At 47.3% G+C, this 16,005-nt stretch overlaps 4 protein-coding genes across 4 annotated transcripts; all 4 read right to left on the bottom strand.

Moving 5' to 3' along the window:
- Positions 1 to 3,036: 3,036 nt before the first annotated feature.
- LOC308164663 (kelch-like protein 7) lies at positions 3,037 to 3,429 on the bottom strand (the record flags this gene model as incomplete). The annotated part of the gene is made up of 1 exon (XM_080550737.1): positions 3,037 to 3,429. One exon carries the CDS (start codon positions 3,427 to 3,429, stop codon positions 3,037 to 3,039), a length of 393 nt encoding a protein of 130 aa, XP_080406863.1.
- A 1,692-nt stretch (positions 3,430 to 5,121) lies between these two features.
- On the bottom strand, positions 5,122 to 5,804 carry LOC308164662 (kelch-like protein 7; the record flags this gene model as incomplete). The annotated part of the gene is made up of 2 exons (XM_080550736.1): positions 5,122 to 5,156; positions 5,375 to 5,804. 2 exons carry the CDS (start codon positions 5,802 to 5,804, stop codon positions 5,122 to 5,124), a joined length of 465 nt encoding a protein of 154 aa, XP_080406862.1.
- A 1,824-nt stretch (positions 5,805 to 7,628) lies between these two features.
- Positions 7,629 to 8,311, bottom strand: LOC308164661 (kelch-like protein 7; the record flags this gene model as incomplete). Its single annotated transcript, XM_080550735.1, has 2 exons — positions 7,629 to 7,663; positions 7,882 to 8,311. 2 exons carry the CDS (start codon positions 8,309 to 8,311, stop codon positions 7,629 to 7,631), a joined length of 465 nt encoding a protein of 154 aa, XP_080406861.1.
- Positions 8,312 to 9,511: 1,200 nt separating this feature from the next.
- LOC308164660 (kelch-like protein 7) lies at positions 9,512 to 9,907 on the bottom strand (the record flags this gene model as incomplete). Its single annotated transcript, XM_080550734.1, has 1 exon — positions 9,512 to 9,907. The coding sequence occupies one exon, from the start codon at positions 9,905 to 9,907 to the stop codon at positions 9,512 to 9,514; it is 396 nt and encodes a 131-aa protein (XP_080406860.1).
- Positions 9,908 to 16,005: the final 6,098 nt, after the last annotated feature.

Raw genomic sequence — 16,005 nt, 5'->3', positions numbered from 1 at the left:
GGTCCAGTTTAGGCACAAGACTGTTCACATTAAGGTGAACAATATGCAGGCCCTTACTGCTGTGTCCAAATAGAGAGTTCATGTCCTTGACTTGGAAATAGTCACTACCATTCTGGTCATCGTCAAGTTGAGGATTGGGGGATGGGGGGGGTCGCCCATTGTTCAACGGTTTCGTTAGAGAGTCTCCGGGTGGAGAAGGGGGGGGGGGGGGGCGTCGTCGGGTGGGGGAGGGAGGGGGGAGGGGGGGGGGTCATCGCCGGGTGGGGGAGGCCTCTGTGTTCACTGGATAGCTGGTGGAAGTTAGGTGGGGGGGTAATGTTGTTAGCATAGCTACCCATTGTTTTGTTAGCCTCGTCTGAATCCAGGAAGTCCGCTGCTGATACCGGTTTGACCGGTTTGTCGACAATGGCGTCAATGGCTTCAGTAACATTTGCCTGGTAAAGGCATAGCTGTTCTCTGGCCAAACGTGTAGCTTGCCTGGTTGAGACTGGTCCGGGATTCAGCTGAATGTCTCCCGAGAGAAGTAGATAGAGCCAGATCATGGTCCTTCGGTCCATTCTACCTACCGGGGGCTTGTTTTTCCGCGTCAGGTCAGCAGTCAACGTTGTGTGAATAGCTGCCGTTCCGAAGTTTATATACTTCTTTGCAGCGTGGAGATAAAAGTCGCTATGGGTCTCATTTTTTCCAATAAAGTTTGTCTCCTTCTCCATAAGATGTAAGTTCTGTGGTGATTTAATGTATAAATCCGTAATCCACAGAAGGAACAGGAGAAAGTGCGGAATAATCCTTGCTGTTGCATTGTTGCAGCAGGAGGGGCGTTGAGAGATGCGACCGCTCATGTCTGTGTCCTGAGCTTGACAATCGTACGGCTGTTCGTGTAATGAAACAGTGGTCGATTTAATTAGTCGATTTCCACTTACTTCCCCTCATTTGCAGGCAGTTATTCCCGGTCCCGTGCGATCCAAGATCCCGCTGAATCACAATGAAAAACCTAAAATGCTTTTCTAGCGGCGTTTCTGACTGGACTTCTCTGCTCTGCTTTCTACTAAACTTGAGAGCTGAAGCTTCTTGCACTTGCAAGCCCTTATAGGGCGAACAAAGCTCGTGCAAATATGTCTAATCCTCCGCTCATCAAAACGGTGTATCAACTACCCCAGTGAACACAGCAGCCAAGCTTGGCTGAATAACCACAAAATGGTGGTGTCTTATCGAAGTAAACCGCAGCTCTCCATGCCAGAGACCAGAGACACATCACACAGGGTTCCCTGTTTCCTGAGGTTGTTCATGACTCCCATGATGCTGGACAGCTGCCTGTTCTCTTCCTTGGCAGCAAACTTCCTCTCGCTCTTCTCCTGGGCCGGAGGAGTCGCCATGCTACAAACACTAAGCCTGTTAAACTACCAACCTAACCCTCACTCATATACTCACTCATATACTCACTCATATACTCCCTCATATACTCACTCATATACTCCCTCATATACTCCCTCATATACTCCCTCATATACTCACTCATATACTCACTCATATACTCACTCATATACTCCCTCATATACTCCCTCATATACTCACTCATATACTCCCTCATATACTCCCTCATATACTCCCTCATATACTCACTCATATACTCACTCATATACTCACTCATATACTCCCTCATATACTCACTTATATACTCACTCATATACTCCCTCATATACTCCCTCATATACTCACTCATATACTCACTTATATACTCCCTCATATACTCCCTCATATACTCCCTCATATACTCCCTCATATACTCCCTCATATACTCACTCATATATAGGGCTGGGTTAAAAAAATCGATTTCCCGATTCTGAATCGATCTTCATTAAAATGAGCGATTATCGATTCATAAATCCCGAGATCGATCTTTCTTTTTTTTTTGCTTGCAGCTTCAACCCGCAACGAGATCTCGTGGCCAGATCTCGCGCTACAGGAATTTATCATATCTCACGCAACGTGAGGTCTCAACACTAAAATCTAAAAACATGGCGATGGCAGGGACACTCAAGTCACCACCAGGCTTAAAGTCAGATGTCTGGGTGCATTTTGGATTTAAAAAATGTGACGTTAGAGATGAGCTGGACAAAAGCAAAGTCATATGTAAATAAAAAGTACATTCATGTAACTGCTTTGGAGTCAATTCATTGATATGTTTAACAATGCTACATGTTATAGGGTTCCTTGAACCATTTATAGCATTAGTTCGGAGAATCTCTTTCATATTCAAGCAAAAAATGTATATTGTAACTAGATCGAATCAGAATCGAATCGAATCGAATCGTGAATCGAATCGAATTGGGAGCTGTGAATCGGAATCGAATCGTTTTGGGAAATCAGTGGCGATACCCAGCCCTACTCATATACTCCCTCATATACTCACTCATATACTCCCTCATATACTCCCTCATATACTCACTCATATACTCCCTCATATACTCCCTTATATACTCCCTCATATACTCACTCATATACTCACTCATATACTCCCTCATATACTCCCTCATATACTCCCTCATATACTCCCTCATATACTCCCTCATATACTCCCTCATATACTCCCTCATATACTCCCTCATATACTCCCTCATATACTCACTTATATACTCCCTCATATACTCACTTATATGCACTACTCGGTGTCGTTTCTTCACGAACATCTTCATCCTCACCCGGAGGAGGAGGTGGCTCTGGGGAACAGGTCGCCATCGTCTGAACTTTGTTTGATAATGATCTATTATAGTTACTAGTGATATAACTGTGTGAGATGGAGCTACTCGCAAACACCGAGTCTGTCTGACGCTAAACGGCAGTTGGTGAAAAAATTCGAACGAACTCCGGTTCTGTCTCGCGAGATCATGGAAGCGGAAGGTTTTGAAAATTGAAGCGTGAGACTGAATACTGCTACGTCCATAATGATAATAATAATAATAATAATAATAATAATAATGATTATTTATTTCTTCTTAGATTGTTGTTGGGATGTAGAGGTAAGCTGATGTGGTAGTGCTACAAGCACATCTTCTTGACGGGCTCTATCTGGTACTGGTTGGCTGCGTCCAACAGGGACTGGACGTTACTGCTGTTTACTGAGATCCGTGCTGTGTAGATGAACTCCACCAGCAGCTCAATGATCTCTGGCTCAGCACTCTTCAGCTCCACCTCATGAGAGGTCGACTCCAGCATACTGGTGGTAAACATGAGGCTGAAGAAGTGGCTGGCTGCAGCGAGCACCACTCTGTGAGCAGGGAAATGTCTCCCCTGCACCACCAGAGACACATCACACAGGGTTCCCTGTTTCCTGAGGTTGTTCATGACTCCCATGATGCTGGACAGCTGCCTGTTCTCTTCCTTGGCAGCAAACTTCCTCTCGCTCTTCTCCTGGGCCGGAGGAGTCGCCATGCTACAAACACTAAGCCTGTTAAACTACCAACCTAACCCTCACTCATATACTCACTCATATACTCCCTCATATACTCCCTCATATACTCACTTATATACTCACTTATATACTCCCTCATATACTCCCTCATATACTCCCTCATATACTCCCTCATATACTCACTTATATACTCCCTCATATACTCCCTCATATACTCACTTATATACTCCCTCATATACTCCCTCATATACTCCCTCATATACTCCCTCATATACTCCCTCATATACTCCCTCATATACTCCCTCATATACTCCCTCATATACTCCCTCATATGAGTATACAAGCCATGACATTCACTGGATGATGGTGATGTTACGACCCTTGGATAGGAACCTGGCAGTGATTAGACGCTCTGAAACTGGTTTCCAATCAAGGAGGCTTGCAGCGTCTTTAGAGATAATTAAGCCCACCCCATGCATATGTGGATCCTCTTCGTTCTCCTTTCCTGAATACAGGAACCTCTCTCCTGTGGCGATGGTGACTTCCCCAAAGGTGTTCCATCTACACTCACTTACTCCTATTATACTAATGTTGTATCTTCTCATCTCCTTTGCTAGTTGTGCTAACTTTCCTATTTGGTATAGAGTTCTCACGTTCCAGCATCCTACTCTGGTATTGGACTTGAACTGGAGCAGGCCTTTCCTCCCGTGGGCTTCCGTTAGGGTTTGTCCCAAGGAATTCATTTATCTCCTACTGGTAGGGCGGCATGCCTGATTCAGGTGTGATTTCTTAGTTCTGGTTTCGGTTTCAGTAATCAGTTTTACGTCTGGGTGGGTGATTGGCCCAAGCAGCCGCTGTCAGCTGGTGGGGTTGCCACCTTACAGCCTGCTGACCTGCTGGATTTTTCGTTAGGGGTTTTCTCCCGTAGCCTTCGCCTCAATTCATAGCTTTCATGTGACGTCACAGCATAGTGGAAACGCCCACCTGACGGGCAAAAGGCACTTTTTGCGGGCAAAACCCACTTTTTGCGGGTTAATAACTTTGATTTCCCGTGGGTTAGGAAAATAATTCCAACGTGTCCGCATAGAGTAGAAGACAGGGAATCCAACACTATTTGAATGGAGTCGATCCTCCACTCCTATCACCGTGGACACAGCAAGGAGCGAATTCCCGGATATAAATATTCCCTCGCCTCGCTGACAGCGGGAGTTGGGAGTTTCGTCCAGCAGCCGGTGAACGCCCGGTTGATCGAGTTTCATATTAAAAGTATATCTTCTCGGGGTGTCAGCGCGGTGGTTAAGGGCTCAAAATGACCGTATACTGATGGTGAATTTAGCAATAATAGTCTTATGTTTGTACCACCTCCATAACCGGTGTTATTCACGGGAAAAGCCGGTCAAGGAGGCACCCTTTGCAGGTCAATAACTTTGATTCTCCGGGGGTTAGGAAAATAATTCCAACGTGTCCGGATAGAGTAGAAGACAGGGAATCCAACACTATTTGAATGGTGTCAATCCTCCACTCCTATCACCGTCGTGTATATTGATAGTTCTTCATGAGTGAGGTGGTCTAAATAGTAGGCAGCCATGTTGAGCGATGTTGCTATGATACTTTTTGCCCGTCAGGTTGGTGGTTGCTAGGGAAGAAACCACGTGACTGAAAGCTATGAATAGGCCCACAAGGCAGTGGGGCTATTTGACCCATAGCTGGGGCTATTTGGCCCATAGCTGGAGTATTTGACCCATAGCTGGGACAGGGGTGAGAGGCGCCAGGGCGTGTCCACACACCGGTGGGCCTGCGCGCCATCTCTCTGGGGGCCCCTGTACTCCGAGATCCCCCACAGATTAGCCTGGGACCGCAAGGTCCCAGTTACCGTGTGTGGCCGCGTGGAGGCCCTGCAGGAGTCTTGGCGGTGTAGAGCTTAGGTAGTGGTTATAGAGCTGAGGCTGACAGAGCAGGTCTTACCCAGACAGTTGGTGGCGTCGATCTGTTCTTTGAGGAACTCCACGCACATCTTCTTGACGGGCTCTATCTGGTACTGGTTGGCTGCGTCCAACAGGGACTGGACGTTACTGCTGTTTACTGAGATCCGTGCTGTGTAGATGAACTCCACCAGCAGCTCAATGATCTCTGGCTCAGCACTCTTCAGCTCCACCTCATGAGAGGTCGACTCCAGCATACTGGTGGTAAACATGAGGCTGAAGAAGTGGCTGGCTGCAGCGAGCACCACTCTGTGAGCAGGGAAATGTCTCCCCTGCACCACCAGAGACACATCACACAGGGTTCCCTGTTTCCTGAGGTTGTTCATGACTCCCATGATGCTGGACAGCTGCCTGTTCTCTTCCTTGGCAGCAAACTTCCTCTCGCTCTTCTCCTGGGCCGGAGGAGTCGCCATGCTACAAACACTAAGCCTGTTAAACTACCAACCTAACCCTCACTCATATACTCACTCATATACTCACTCATATACTCCCTCATATACTCCCTCATATACTCCCTCATATACTCCCTCATATACTCCCTCATATACTCCCTCATATACTCACTCATATACTCCCTCATATACTCCCTCATATACTCCCTCATATACTCCCTCATATACTCCCTCATATACTCCCTCATATACTCCCTCATATACTCACTCATATACTCCCTCATATACTCCCTCATATACTCACTCATATACTCACTCATATACTCCCTCATATACTCACTCATATACTCCCTCATATACTCCCTCATATACTCCCTCATATACTCACTCATATACTCCCTCATATACTCCCTCATATACTCCCTCATATACTCCCTCATATACTCCCTCATATACTCCCTCATATGAGTATACAAGCCATGACATTCACTGGATGATGGTGATGTTACGACCCTTGGATAGGAACCTGGCAGTGATTAGACGCTCTGAAACTGGTTTCCAATCAAGGAGGCTTGCAGCGTCTTTAGAGATAATTAAGCCCACCCCATGCATATGTGGATCCTCTTCGTTCTCCTTTCCTGAATACAGGAACCTCTCTCCTGTGGCGATGGTGACTTCCCCAAAGGTGTTCCATCTACACTCACTTACTCCTATTATACTAATGTTGTATCTTCTCATCTCCTTTGCTAGTTGTGCTAACTTTCCTATTTGGTATAGAGTTCTCACGTTCCAGCATCCTACTCTGGTATTGGACTTGAACTGGAGCAGGCCTTTCCTCCCGTGGGCTTCCGTTAGGGTTTGTCCCAAGGAATTCATTTATCTCCTACTGGTAGGGCGGCATGCCTGATTCAGGTGTGATTTCTTAGTTCTGGTTTCGGTTTCAGTAATCAGTTTTACGTCTGGGTGGGTGATTGGCCCAAGCAGCCGCTGTCAGCTGGTGGGGTTGCCACCTTACAGCCTGCTGACCTGCTGGATTTTTCGTTAGGGGTTTTCTCCCGTAGCCTTCGCCTCAATTCATAGCTTTCATGTGACGTCACAGCATAGTGGAAACGCCCACCTGACGGGCAAAAGGCACTTTTTGCGGGCAAAACCCACTTTTTGCGGGTTAATAACTTTGATTTCCCGTGGGTTAGGAAAATAATTCCAACGTGTCCGCATAGAGTAGAAGACAGGGAATCCAACACTATTTGAATGGAGTCGATCCTCCACTCCTATCACCGTGGACACAGCAAGGAGCGAATTCCCGGATATAAATATTCCCTCGCCTCGCTGACAGCGGGAGTTGGGAGTTTCGTCCAGCAGCCGGTGAACGCCCGGTTGATCGAGTTTCATATTAAAAGTATATCTTCTCGGGGTGTCAGCGCGGTGGTTAAGGGCTCAAAATGACCGTATACTGATGGTGAATTTAGCAATAATAGTCTTATGTTTGTACCACCTCCATAACCGGTGTTATTCACGGGAAAAGCCGGTCAAGGAGGCACCCTTTGCAGGTCAATAACTTTGATTCTCCGGGGGTTAGGAAAATAATTCCAACGTGTCCGGATAGAGTAGAAGACAGGGAATCCAACACTATTTGAATGGTGTCAATCCTCCACTCCTATCACCGTCGTGTATATTGATAGTTCTTCATGAGTGAGGTGGTCTAAATAGTAGGCAGCCATGTTGAGCGATGTTGCTATGATACTTTTTGCCCGTCAGGTTGGTGGTTGCTAGGGAAGAAACCACGTGACTGAAAGCTATGAATAGGCCCACAAGGCAGTGGGGCTATTTGACCCATAGCTGGGGCTATTTGGCCCATAGCTGGAGTATTTGACCCATAGCTGGGACAGGGGTGAGAGGCGCCAGGGCGTGTCCACACACCGGTGGGCCTGCGCGCCATCTCTCTGGGGGCCCCTGTACTCCGAGATCCCCCACAGATTAGCCTGGGACCGCAAGGTCCCAGTTACCGTGTGTGGCCGCGTGGAGGCCCTGCAGGAGTCTTGGCGGTGTAGAGCTTAGGTAGTGGTTATAGAGCTGAGGCTGACAGAGCAGGTCTTACCCAGACAGTTGGTGGCGTCGATCTGTTCTTTGAGGAACTCCACGCACATCTTCTTGACGGGCTCTATCTGGTACTGGTTGGCTGCGTCCAACAGGGACTGGACGTTACTGCTGTTTACTGAGATCCGTGCTGTGTAGATGAACTCCACCAGCAGCTCAATGATCTCTGGCTCAGCACTCTTCAGCTCCACCTCATGAGAGGTCGACTCCAGCATACTGGTGGTAAACATGAGGCTGAAGAAGTGGCTGGCTGCAGCGAGCACCACTCTGTGAGCAGGGAAATGTCTCCCCTGCACCACCAGAGACACATCACACAGGGTTCCCTGTTTCCTGAGGTTGTTCATGACTCCCATGATGCTGGACAGCTGCCTGTTCTCTTCCTTGGCAGCAAACTTCCTCTCGCTCTTCTCCTGGGCCGGAGGAGTCGCCATGCTACAAACACTAAGCCTGTTAAACTACCAACCTAACCCTCACTCATATACTCCCTCATATACTCACTCATATACTCCCTCATATACTCCCTCATATACTCCCTCATATACTCCCTCATATACTCCCTCATATACTCCCTCATATACTCCCTCATATACTCACTCATATACTCCCTCATATACTCCCTCATATACTCACTCATATACTCACTCATATACTCCCTCATATACTCACTCATATACTCCCTCATATACTCCCTCATATACTCCCTCATATACTCACTCATATACTCCCTCATATACTCCCTCATATACTCCCTCATATACTCCCTCATATACTCCCTCATATACTCCCTCATATGAGTATACAAGCCATGACATTCACTGGATGATGGTGATGTTACGACCCTTGGATAGGAACCTGGCAGTGATTAGACGCTCTGAAACTGGTTTCCAATCAAGGAGGCTTGCAGCGTCTTTAGAGATAATTAAGCCCACCCCATGCATATGTGGATCCTCTTCGTTCTCCTTTCCTGAATACAGGAACCTCTCTCCTGTGGCGATGGTGACTTCCCCAAAGGTGTTCCATCTACACTCACTTACTCCTATTATACTAATGTTGTATCTTCTCATCTCCTTTGCTAGTTGTGCTAACTTTCCTATTTGGTATAGAGTTCTCACGTTCCAGCATCCTACTCTGGTATTGGACTTGAACTGGAGCAGGCCTTTCCTCCCTTGGGCTTCCGTTAGGGTTTGTCCCAAGGAATTCATTTATCTCCTACTGGTAGGGCGGCATGCCTGATTCAGGTGTGATTTCTTAGTTCTGGTTTCGGTTTCAGTAATCAGTTTTACGTCTGGGTGGGTGATTGGCCCAAGCAGCCGTTGTCAGCTGGTGGGGTTGCCACCTTACAGCCTGCTGACCTGCTGGATTTTTCGTTAGGGGTTTTCTCCCGTAGCCTTCGCCTCAATAGGCCCACAAGGCAGTGGGGCTATTTGACCCATAGCTGGGGCTATTTGGCCCATAGCTGGAGTATTTGACCCATAGCTGGGACAGGGGTGAGAGGCGCCAGGGCGTGTCCACACACCGGTGGGCCTGCGCGCCATCTCTCTGGGGGCCCCTGTACTCCGAGATCCCCCACAGATTAGCCTTACCGTGTGTGGCCGCGTGGAGGCCCTGCAGGAGTCTTGGCGGTGTAGAGCTTAGGTAGTGGTTATAGAGCTGAGGCTGACAGAGCAGGTCTTACCCAGACAGTTGGTGGCGTCGATCTGTTCTTTGAGGAACTCCACGCACATCTTCTTGACGGGCTCTATCTGGTACTGGTTGGCTGCGTCCAACAGGGACTGGACGTTACTGCTGTTTACTGAGATCCGTGCTGTGGAGATGAACTCCACCAGCAGCTCAATGATCTCTGGCTCAGCACTCTTCAGCTCCACCTCATGAGAGGTCGACTCCAGCATACTGGTGGTAAACATGAGGCTGAAGAAGTGGCTGGCTGCAGCGAGCACCACTCTGTGAGCAGGGAAATGTCTCCCCTGCACCACCAGAGACACATCACACAGGGTTCCCTGTTTCCTGAGGTTGTTCATGACTCCCATGATGCTGGACAGCTGCCTGTTCTCTTCCTTGGCATCTCTGGACCCGGCTGTGAACCCAGGGACTCTGTGGACTTGGCTTCAGACATGGTAGCTGGGCTGTGAGATGGATCATCCTTTCCTTCCTCTCCTCCATTTTCTTCTTTCACAATCACATCTTTCTCCTCCACTTCCTCTTCTATTTCTTCTTTCACCATCATAGCTTCTTCCTCTCTTCCAGCCACCATCATTTCTTCTTCTTCCTCTTTCACTAACACATTATGTTCCAGTGGTTGACTGCAGTCCTCCAACTTCACTGCCACCATCTCTGGACCCTGCTGTGAACCCAGGGACTCTGTGGACTTGGCTTCAGACATGGTAGCTGGGCTGTGAGATGGATATTTCTGCGTTTTCACCAATGTGGAGATACCGGCGCTGCTCAAAACGGCCCTGTCGGAAGTCTTCTGTCCTTATAATATAATATTATGGTCATAGAGACGTTACCTTGCTGTCTGTCCTTATATGGTCATAGAGACGTTACCTTACAAGCTGGCGACCTCGACGGACGATGATATATGATGATATATGATATACTATAGGCTATTTCCAATGGCATATTTATATATGTTTACATATTTAAGCATTTTTTATTGCATTTTTGATTGAGTGTTTTTCGCAAAGTCAATCAAACATGAAAACAAAAGATAATCACAGTATCACAATACATAAAAAAGCCAACATCTCAAACAGGCAGGAAAAACAGCACAGGGAAGGATTTACAAACAACTAAAGTTCACAGACAGACAGGCAGAGACTATAGCATTGATTTTATAGCAGAGATGACATTTACACAAAGTAGTATATTTCTCAGCTGAACTCTCCAGCTCTCACAGTGATCTCTAGTGGTTCAATCTTCAAAGGACTCTGCTTACAGCCGACCCAGAAATAGGGGAAAACCCTCTCAGAAAAGGTATGTTTGAAAGTGTAGATGTGTGTGTTGTCAGATGAAAAAAAAAAAAAAAAAAAAACGCCTGTCACGCGGGAGACCGTCACCCGCGTGACAGGCGTTTTTTTTTTTTTTTTTTTTGCAATGAAAACATTTTATTTATATAAAATATATAAATGGAGTAAAAGAATACATGAATTGTGGTGGGGCAGAGACAGGGGGTTGGGGTGTTGGGGGTAAAGGATAGGTGTTGGGTGGGAAAAATAAACCAAACAAAAGCATCACAGTAGATGCCTGCAACCGTGAGAGGTTTGCACAGTTCACCAGATCGGCAGCTCGGCCCCGGGGCTGTGATATGAGATATGTGATATGTGATATGAGGTCTGGATACATTCCTCTGTCTTGTCAGCCATGACCTTAGCAGATTTGTCTTTTCCTCGACCTCTTCGAATGGCACTCCAGAGGCCACAGAAGCATCCACCTCCTCTCTTTCTCCCTTTTGTCTTAGTAGGCTTGACCAGGGTGGTGTCAAAAACTGCAGCAGACTTGAGGTCCTGGTTAGGCTGAAGCAGACTGGCTGCAGGCTGGCTGCACTTGAGGTCCTCACTTGCCTGGAGCAGGCTGGTGTCAACCACGACCACAGGCTTGACAAGGTCCTCGCCAGGGTGGACCAGGCTGGTAACAGAACCGCTCTCCTCATGTTTGACCAGGGTGGTGTCAAAAACTGCAGCAGACTTGAGGTCCTGGTTAGGCTGAAGCAGACTGGCTGCAGGCTGGCTGCACTTGAGGTCCTCACTTGCCTGGAGCAGGCTGGTGTCAACCACGACCACAGGCTTGACAAGGTCCTCACCAGGGTGGACCAGGCTGGTAACAGAACCGCTCTCCTCATGTTCCTCTTCCAACTCCAGCAGGAGTTGAAGAGTAGCCGAGTCCATTTTCACCATGGGCTCCCACACCATGCTTTCAAGGCCTGCGTCACCTGAGGCTCCGGGCTGGATTGAGGTGGTCACCTGAGCCACTGAAGCTGGCTTGAGGTGGGGAACAGTCATCCATCCAGTATAGGAAGTCCTCACAGACTGCTGGGGCATAGAAATACTTCTTTCCTCCCAGTATTTCAGCATAGCACTGACGGATGTATTCGCTGTCAGGCTCTTTGAGGGAATCATCCTCTTATATGACTCTGGCTCTTACAGACCCATCTGGGCTTTCTTTTACTGCATATACCCAACGTCCTCCCACTGCTTTCTTGCCCTTTGGTAGTGTGGTCAGACTGAAAGTCTCATTCTCTGTTAAAGAGTTCATCTCCTCCTTCATTGCATCAGCCCATATTTTTGATTTCTTAGAGCCCACAGCCTCCATGTATGTTTTGGGTACTGTTGTGTTCATGCGCAGGGTTGTGGGGGAGGTGTCACCAGTATCACATTGGCTGGGGCAGGGTGGTCGTGTTCCGGTCAATGTCAGTGGTTGTTATCAGGTTGGGGTTAACCTGTGTTTCCTCCTCTGGTCTGCTCTGGTTCCTCACCCGGCTGTCCCGCCGAGAGAACACCGCAGAGCTGACATGTTTGGTACACATCATATTATTATCTACTAATAGGCTATTTACCTTGTTCATAGTTTATGAAGCTCTTGAGTGCACATGGTTGTTGTGGTTGTGTTCATAGCAGTTTTGGTTGGGGAGCTGTGAGTGGTTAGGCTTTCCGTCCAAAGACGTGTGGTCAGACCCGCCACTGGTGTTCTGGTGTTCTGAGTGGTGTTACACACCCGAAGGTAGTAACAAATAAGGGAGTCCACACATGCGTTTAAATGATACAATTAAAGTTTTATTTACTTAAATGAACCAAAATAAACTTAATAACATGTATATGATTATGGTTAAGAATCAGTAGTGTATGCCATGAGTGAATGGTTGTAGAATGTATGTTGTATGTGTAAGGTGTATGAACGTATGTAGTGTAAAACTAAAAGGCCCCAAAAACCAGGTACCCAGAGACCTTACCAACAGAACCCAAATCATAAGGAAGAGAGAGAGAGCTGAGGACACCCCTCTCATATATATATCCCCAGCTCCCCAAACCCAGGTGACACCACTCAACCTAACGACCCACCCACTCTGCCCAGGCTCCAGCCACAGCCAATATGCAGGCAGAGTGGGAGGCGTCACATCCCCCCCCTAAAAAACATGGTTCCCCACTATACTAATCAAATAACTATAAACTTTGTCCCCACCCCCCCACAATAAGTAAATCAACAAAACACAAGCAAAACATTTAAATTAATTAAGGCACCCGAGAAAGCGCATCCGCTATCACATTCTCGGATCCCTTAATATGATGAATATCTAAATGATAAGGCTGCAAAAACAAAGCCCACCTCATCAATCGCTGATTCGGATTTTGGAGGGACCTCAAAAAAGTTAACGGATTGTGATCCGTAAAAACGGTTAATGGAGTCAACCCTGACCCCAAATAAACATCAAAATATTGCAAGGCCCATATCAGTGACAAGGCCTCCTTCTCAATAACTGAATAATTTAGCTGGTAGGTGTTAAACTTCCTTGAGAAGAATGCCACTGGTTTGTCTACCCCTTGCCCATCTGCCTGCAATAGGACCGCCCCTGCCCCCACATGGGAAGCATCCACCTGCAGGGAGAAAAGCTCATTCAACCGCGGAGCAGCCAACACAGGTGTCGAGCACAAAAGAGTCTTGACATTATCAAAGGCTGACTGGCACCTATCTGTCCACACATACAAAGAGTCTTTTTTCAACAAGCCTGTCAAGGGTTCTACCACAGATGAAAAATTTCGACAAAAGCCACGATAATAACCCACAAGCCCCAAAAACCGCATCAGCTCCTTTTTTGTAGCCGGAGGAGAATAATTTATAATTGCCACAACCTTATCTTGAACCATACGCACGCTGCCCTGACCGACCACCTTTCCCAAATAGGTAACAGTGGCCTTTGCAAATTCGCATTTCGCCAAATTAATAGTTAAACGCGCCCAGACCAATCTCTCAAACAATGCCTGAACGCGCTGGATGTGCTCAGGCCACGTATCACTATAAATCACCACATCGTCCAAGTACACCGCACAACCATCCAGACCAGCAACAACCCTGTTCATAAGCCGCTGGAATGTGGCCGGCGCGTTGCGAAGTCCAAACGGCATAACGGTGTACTTGTAAAGACCAGCGGGAGTAATGAAAGCACAAATCTCCTGGGCACGTTCAGACAGTGGGACTTGCCAGTAACCTTTTAACAGATCGAATTTACTCACATATGTAGCCGATCCCACCTGATCTACACAATCTTCCATGCGGGGAAGAGGAAAAACATCTGGTTTAGTAACGTTATTAACTTTACGAAAATCAGTACATGGCCTGTACGTTCCGTCAGGTTTCCCTACTAATAAGCAGGGTGACGACCAACTAGAATAACACGGCTCGGCAATGTTATTGTCCAACATGTATTTAACTTCGCATTCCAAATGCTTACGTTTCTCTGGCGAGACGCGATAAAACCGCTGCTTTATCGGTACCGCATCACCCACATCTACATCGTGCTCAACCAGATGTGTGCGAGAGGGCATTTTTTAATTACATTCATCTCCTACTCTCTTATATACATGATTTCATCTGTGTAGTTCATCTGTTGACAATGATGCAGCTCACAAAATATAAATGAGGAGAAATAGTTGCAGAACAAGGAAAAAACTGTTTATTCATAAAGAAAAGAGAAAGAACATGTGAGTCTGGAGGCAATAAAGTGAATGAAGATTAAAACAATGAATGAACAGTGAATGAAGATTTTTATTGTGACTTCCTCTGTTGCCTCTCTTTGACCTCAGCTATAATCTTACAGCGATCCTCCTCCCTTATCCATCTCTCGAGGCCGTGCTTGACGTGGTAGCGCGTGTCGCTGAACCACTGGGTTATGTAATGGCGGGTGAGACCCGTCTGCGCCTGCAAAAGTGTGCAGTCCTCCTTGGTGAGCCACTGGCAGGTGAGGAAGGCCTGCCTCAGGATGGCCTGCTGAGCTGTACTCTTCCTCGGCCGGGGGCCTGGCTTGGACGGACTTGTGCTCTGGGGCTTTTTCTTCTTCTGGGGCCCTGGTTTGTTGTTGTGTCTGTGCTGTTTGAGAGAAGCAACAGTGGAAGTGGGCTTCCGAAGAACAGGTGAAGCCTCGGACGACCTTGCATAACTACATCAGGGGTGACACCATCCTCCTGACCCGCTACTGGAAAAGAGGACACATCACCTGTAGCAGTACATAAAGAGGCGTTAATATTACACCCCCCCGTTTTCTCCTCACCCGCAGAGGGCCAGGAGTAGTATGGTTTCAGCATATTCACATGACACAGTTTATTGGTCTTTCTATTTTTTGGCATTGCAATGACATAATTATTCTCTGTCACCTGCCGCACAACAGTGTAAGGGCCAGCGAACTTGGCTTCAAAAGGAGAAGTCACAATGGGCTGTAAGAGCAAAACCTGATCACCAGCCTTAAACTGCTTAGGCTCTGCCCTTCTGTCATAGAGAGATTTCATTTTATCTTGTGACTTCTCCAACTTCTCCTTTGCACATTCCACGGCCAAAAATAACCTGCGTTTAAAACCATTTACATAATCACAAATATTTTGGGGAGGTTCTGCCGGGTTCCAACTGTCCTGCAAAACAGCCATGGGACCCCGCACCTTGTGTCCAAACACTAACTCATTTGGGCTAAAACCCATGCTGTCCTGTACTACCTCTCTGGAGGCCAATAAAAGCCATGGCAGTCCCTCCTCCCAATCACCCCCCAACTCCATACAATAAGAGCGCAGCAAAGATTTCAATGTTTGATGAAAACGCTCTAACACTCCCTGAGATTGGGGGTGATAAGCCGAAGCTTTATTATGCTTGATGTGCAGTTGCTGGAGAATTTCTGCAAACATACGGGATGTAAAATTTGAACCCTGACCGCTCTGAACTATTTTGGGTATTCCAAACACAGAAATAAACTGTGTCAACGCTTTAACCACGGACTTGGTGGTTATCGATCGGAGTGGATACGCCGCCGGGTATCTGGTCACCTGGCACATGACGGTGAGCAAGTAGGTATGTCCCAGCTTGGAACGTGGTAACGGCCCAACACAATCAATAAGCAGATGTTCAAACGGTCGATCAACAACAGGAATGG

This window comes from Nansenia antarctica (genome assembly GCF_963989245.1).
Source record: "Nansenia antarctica genome assembly, contig: SUPER_8_unloc_1, whole genome shotgun sequence".
Taxonomy (NCBI): domain Eukaryota; kingdom Metazoa; phylum Chordata; class Actinopteri; order Argentiniformes; family Microstomatidae; genus Nansenia; species Nansenia antarctica.
Note: the sequence above shows the minus strand (reverse complement) of the source record. Positions and strands in the feature narration are given on the sequence as shown.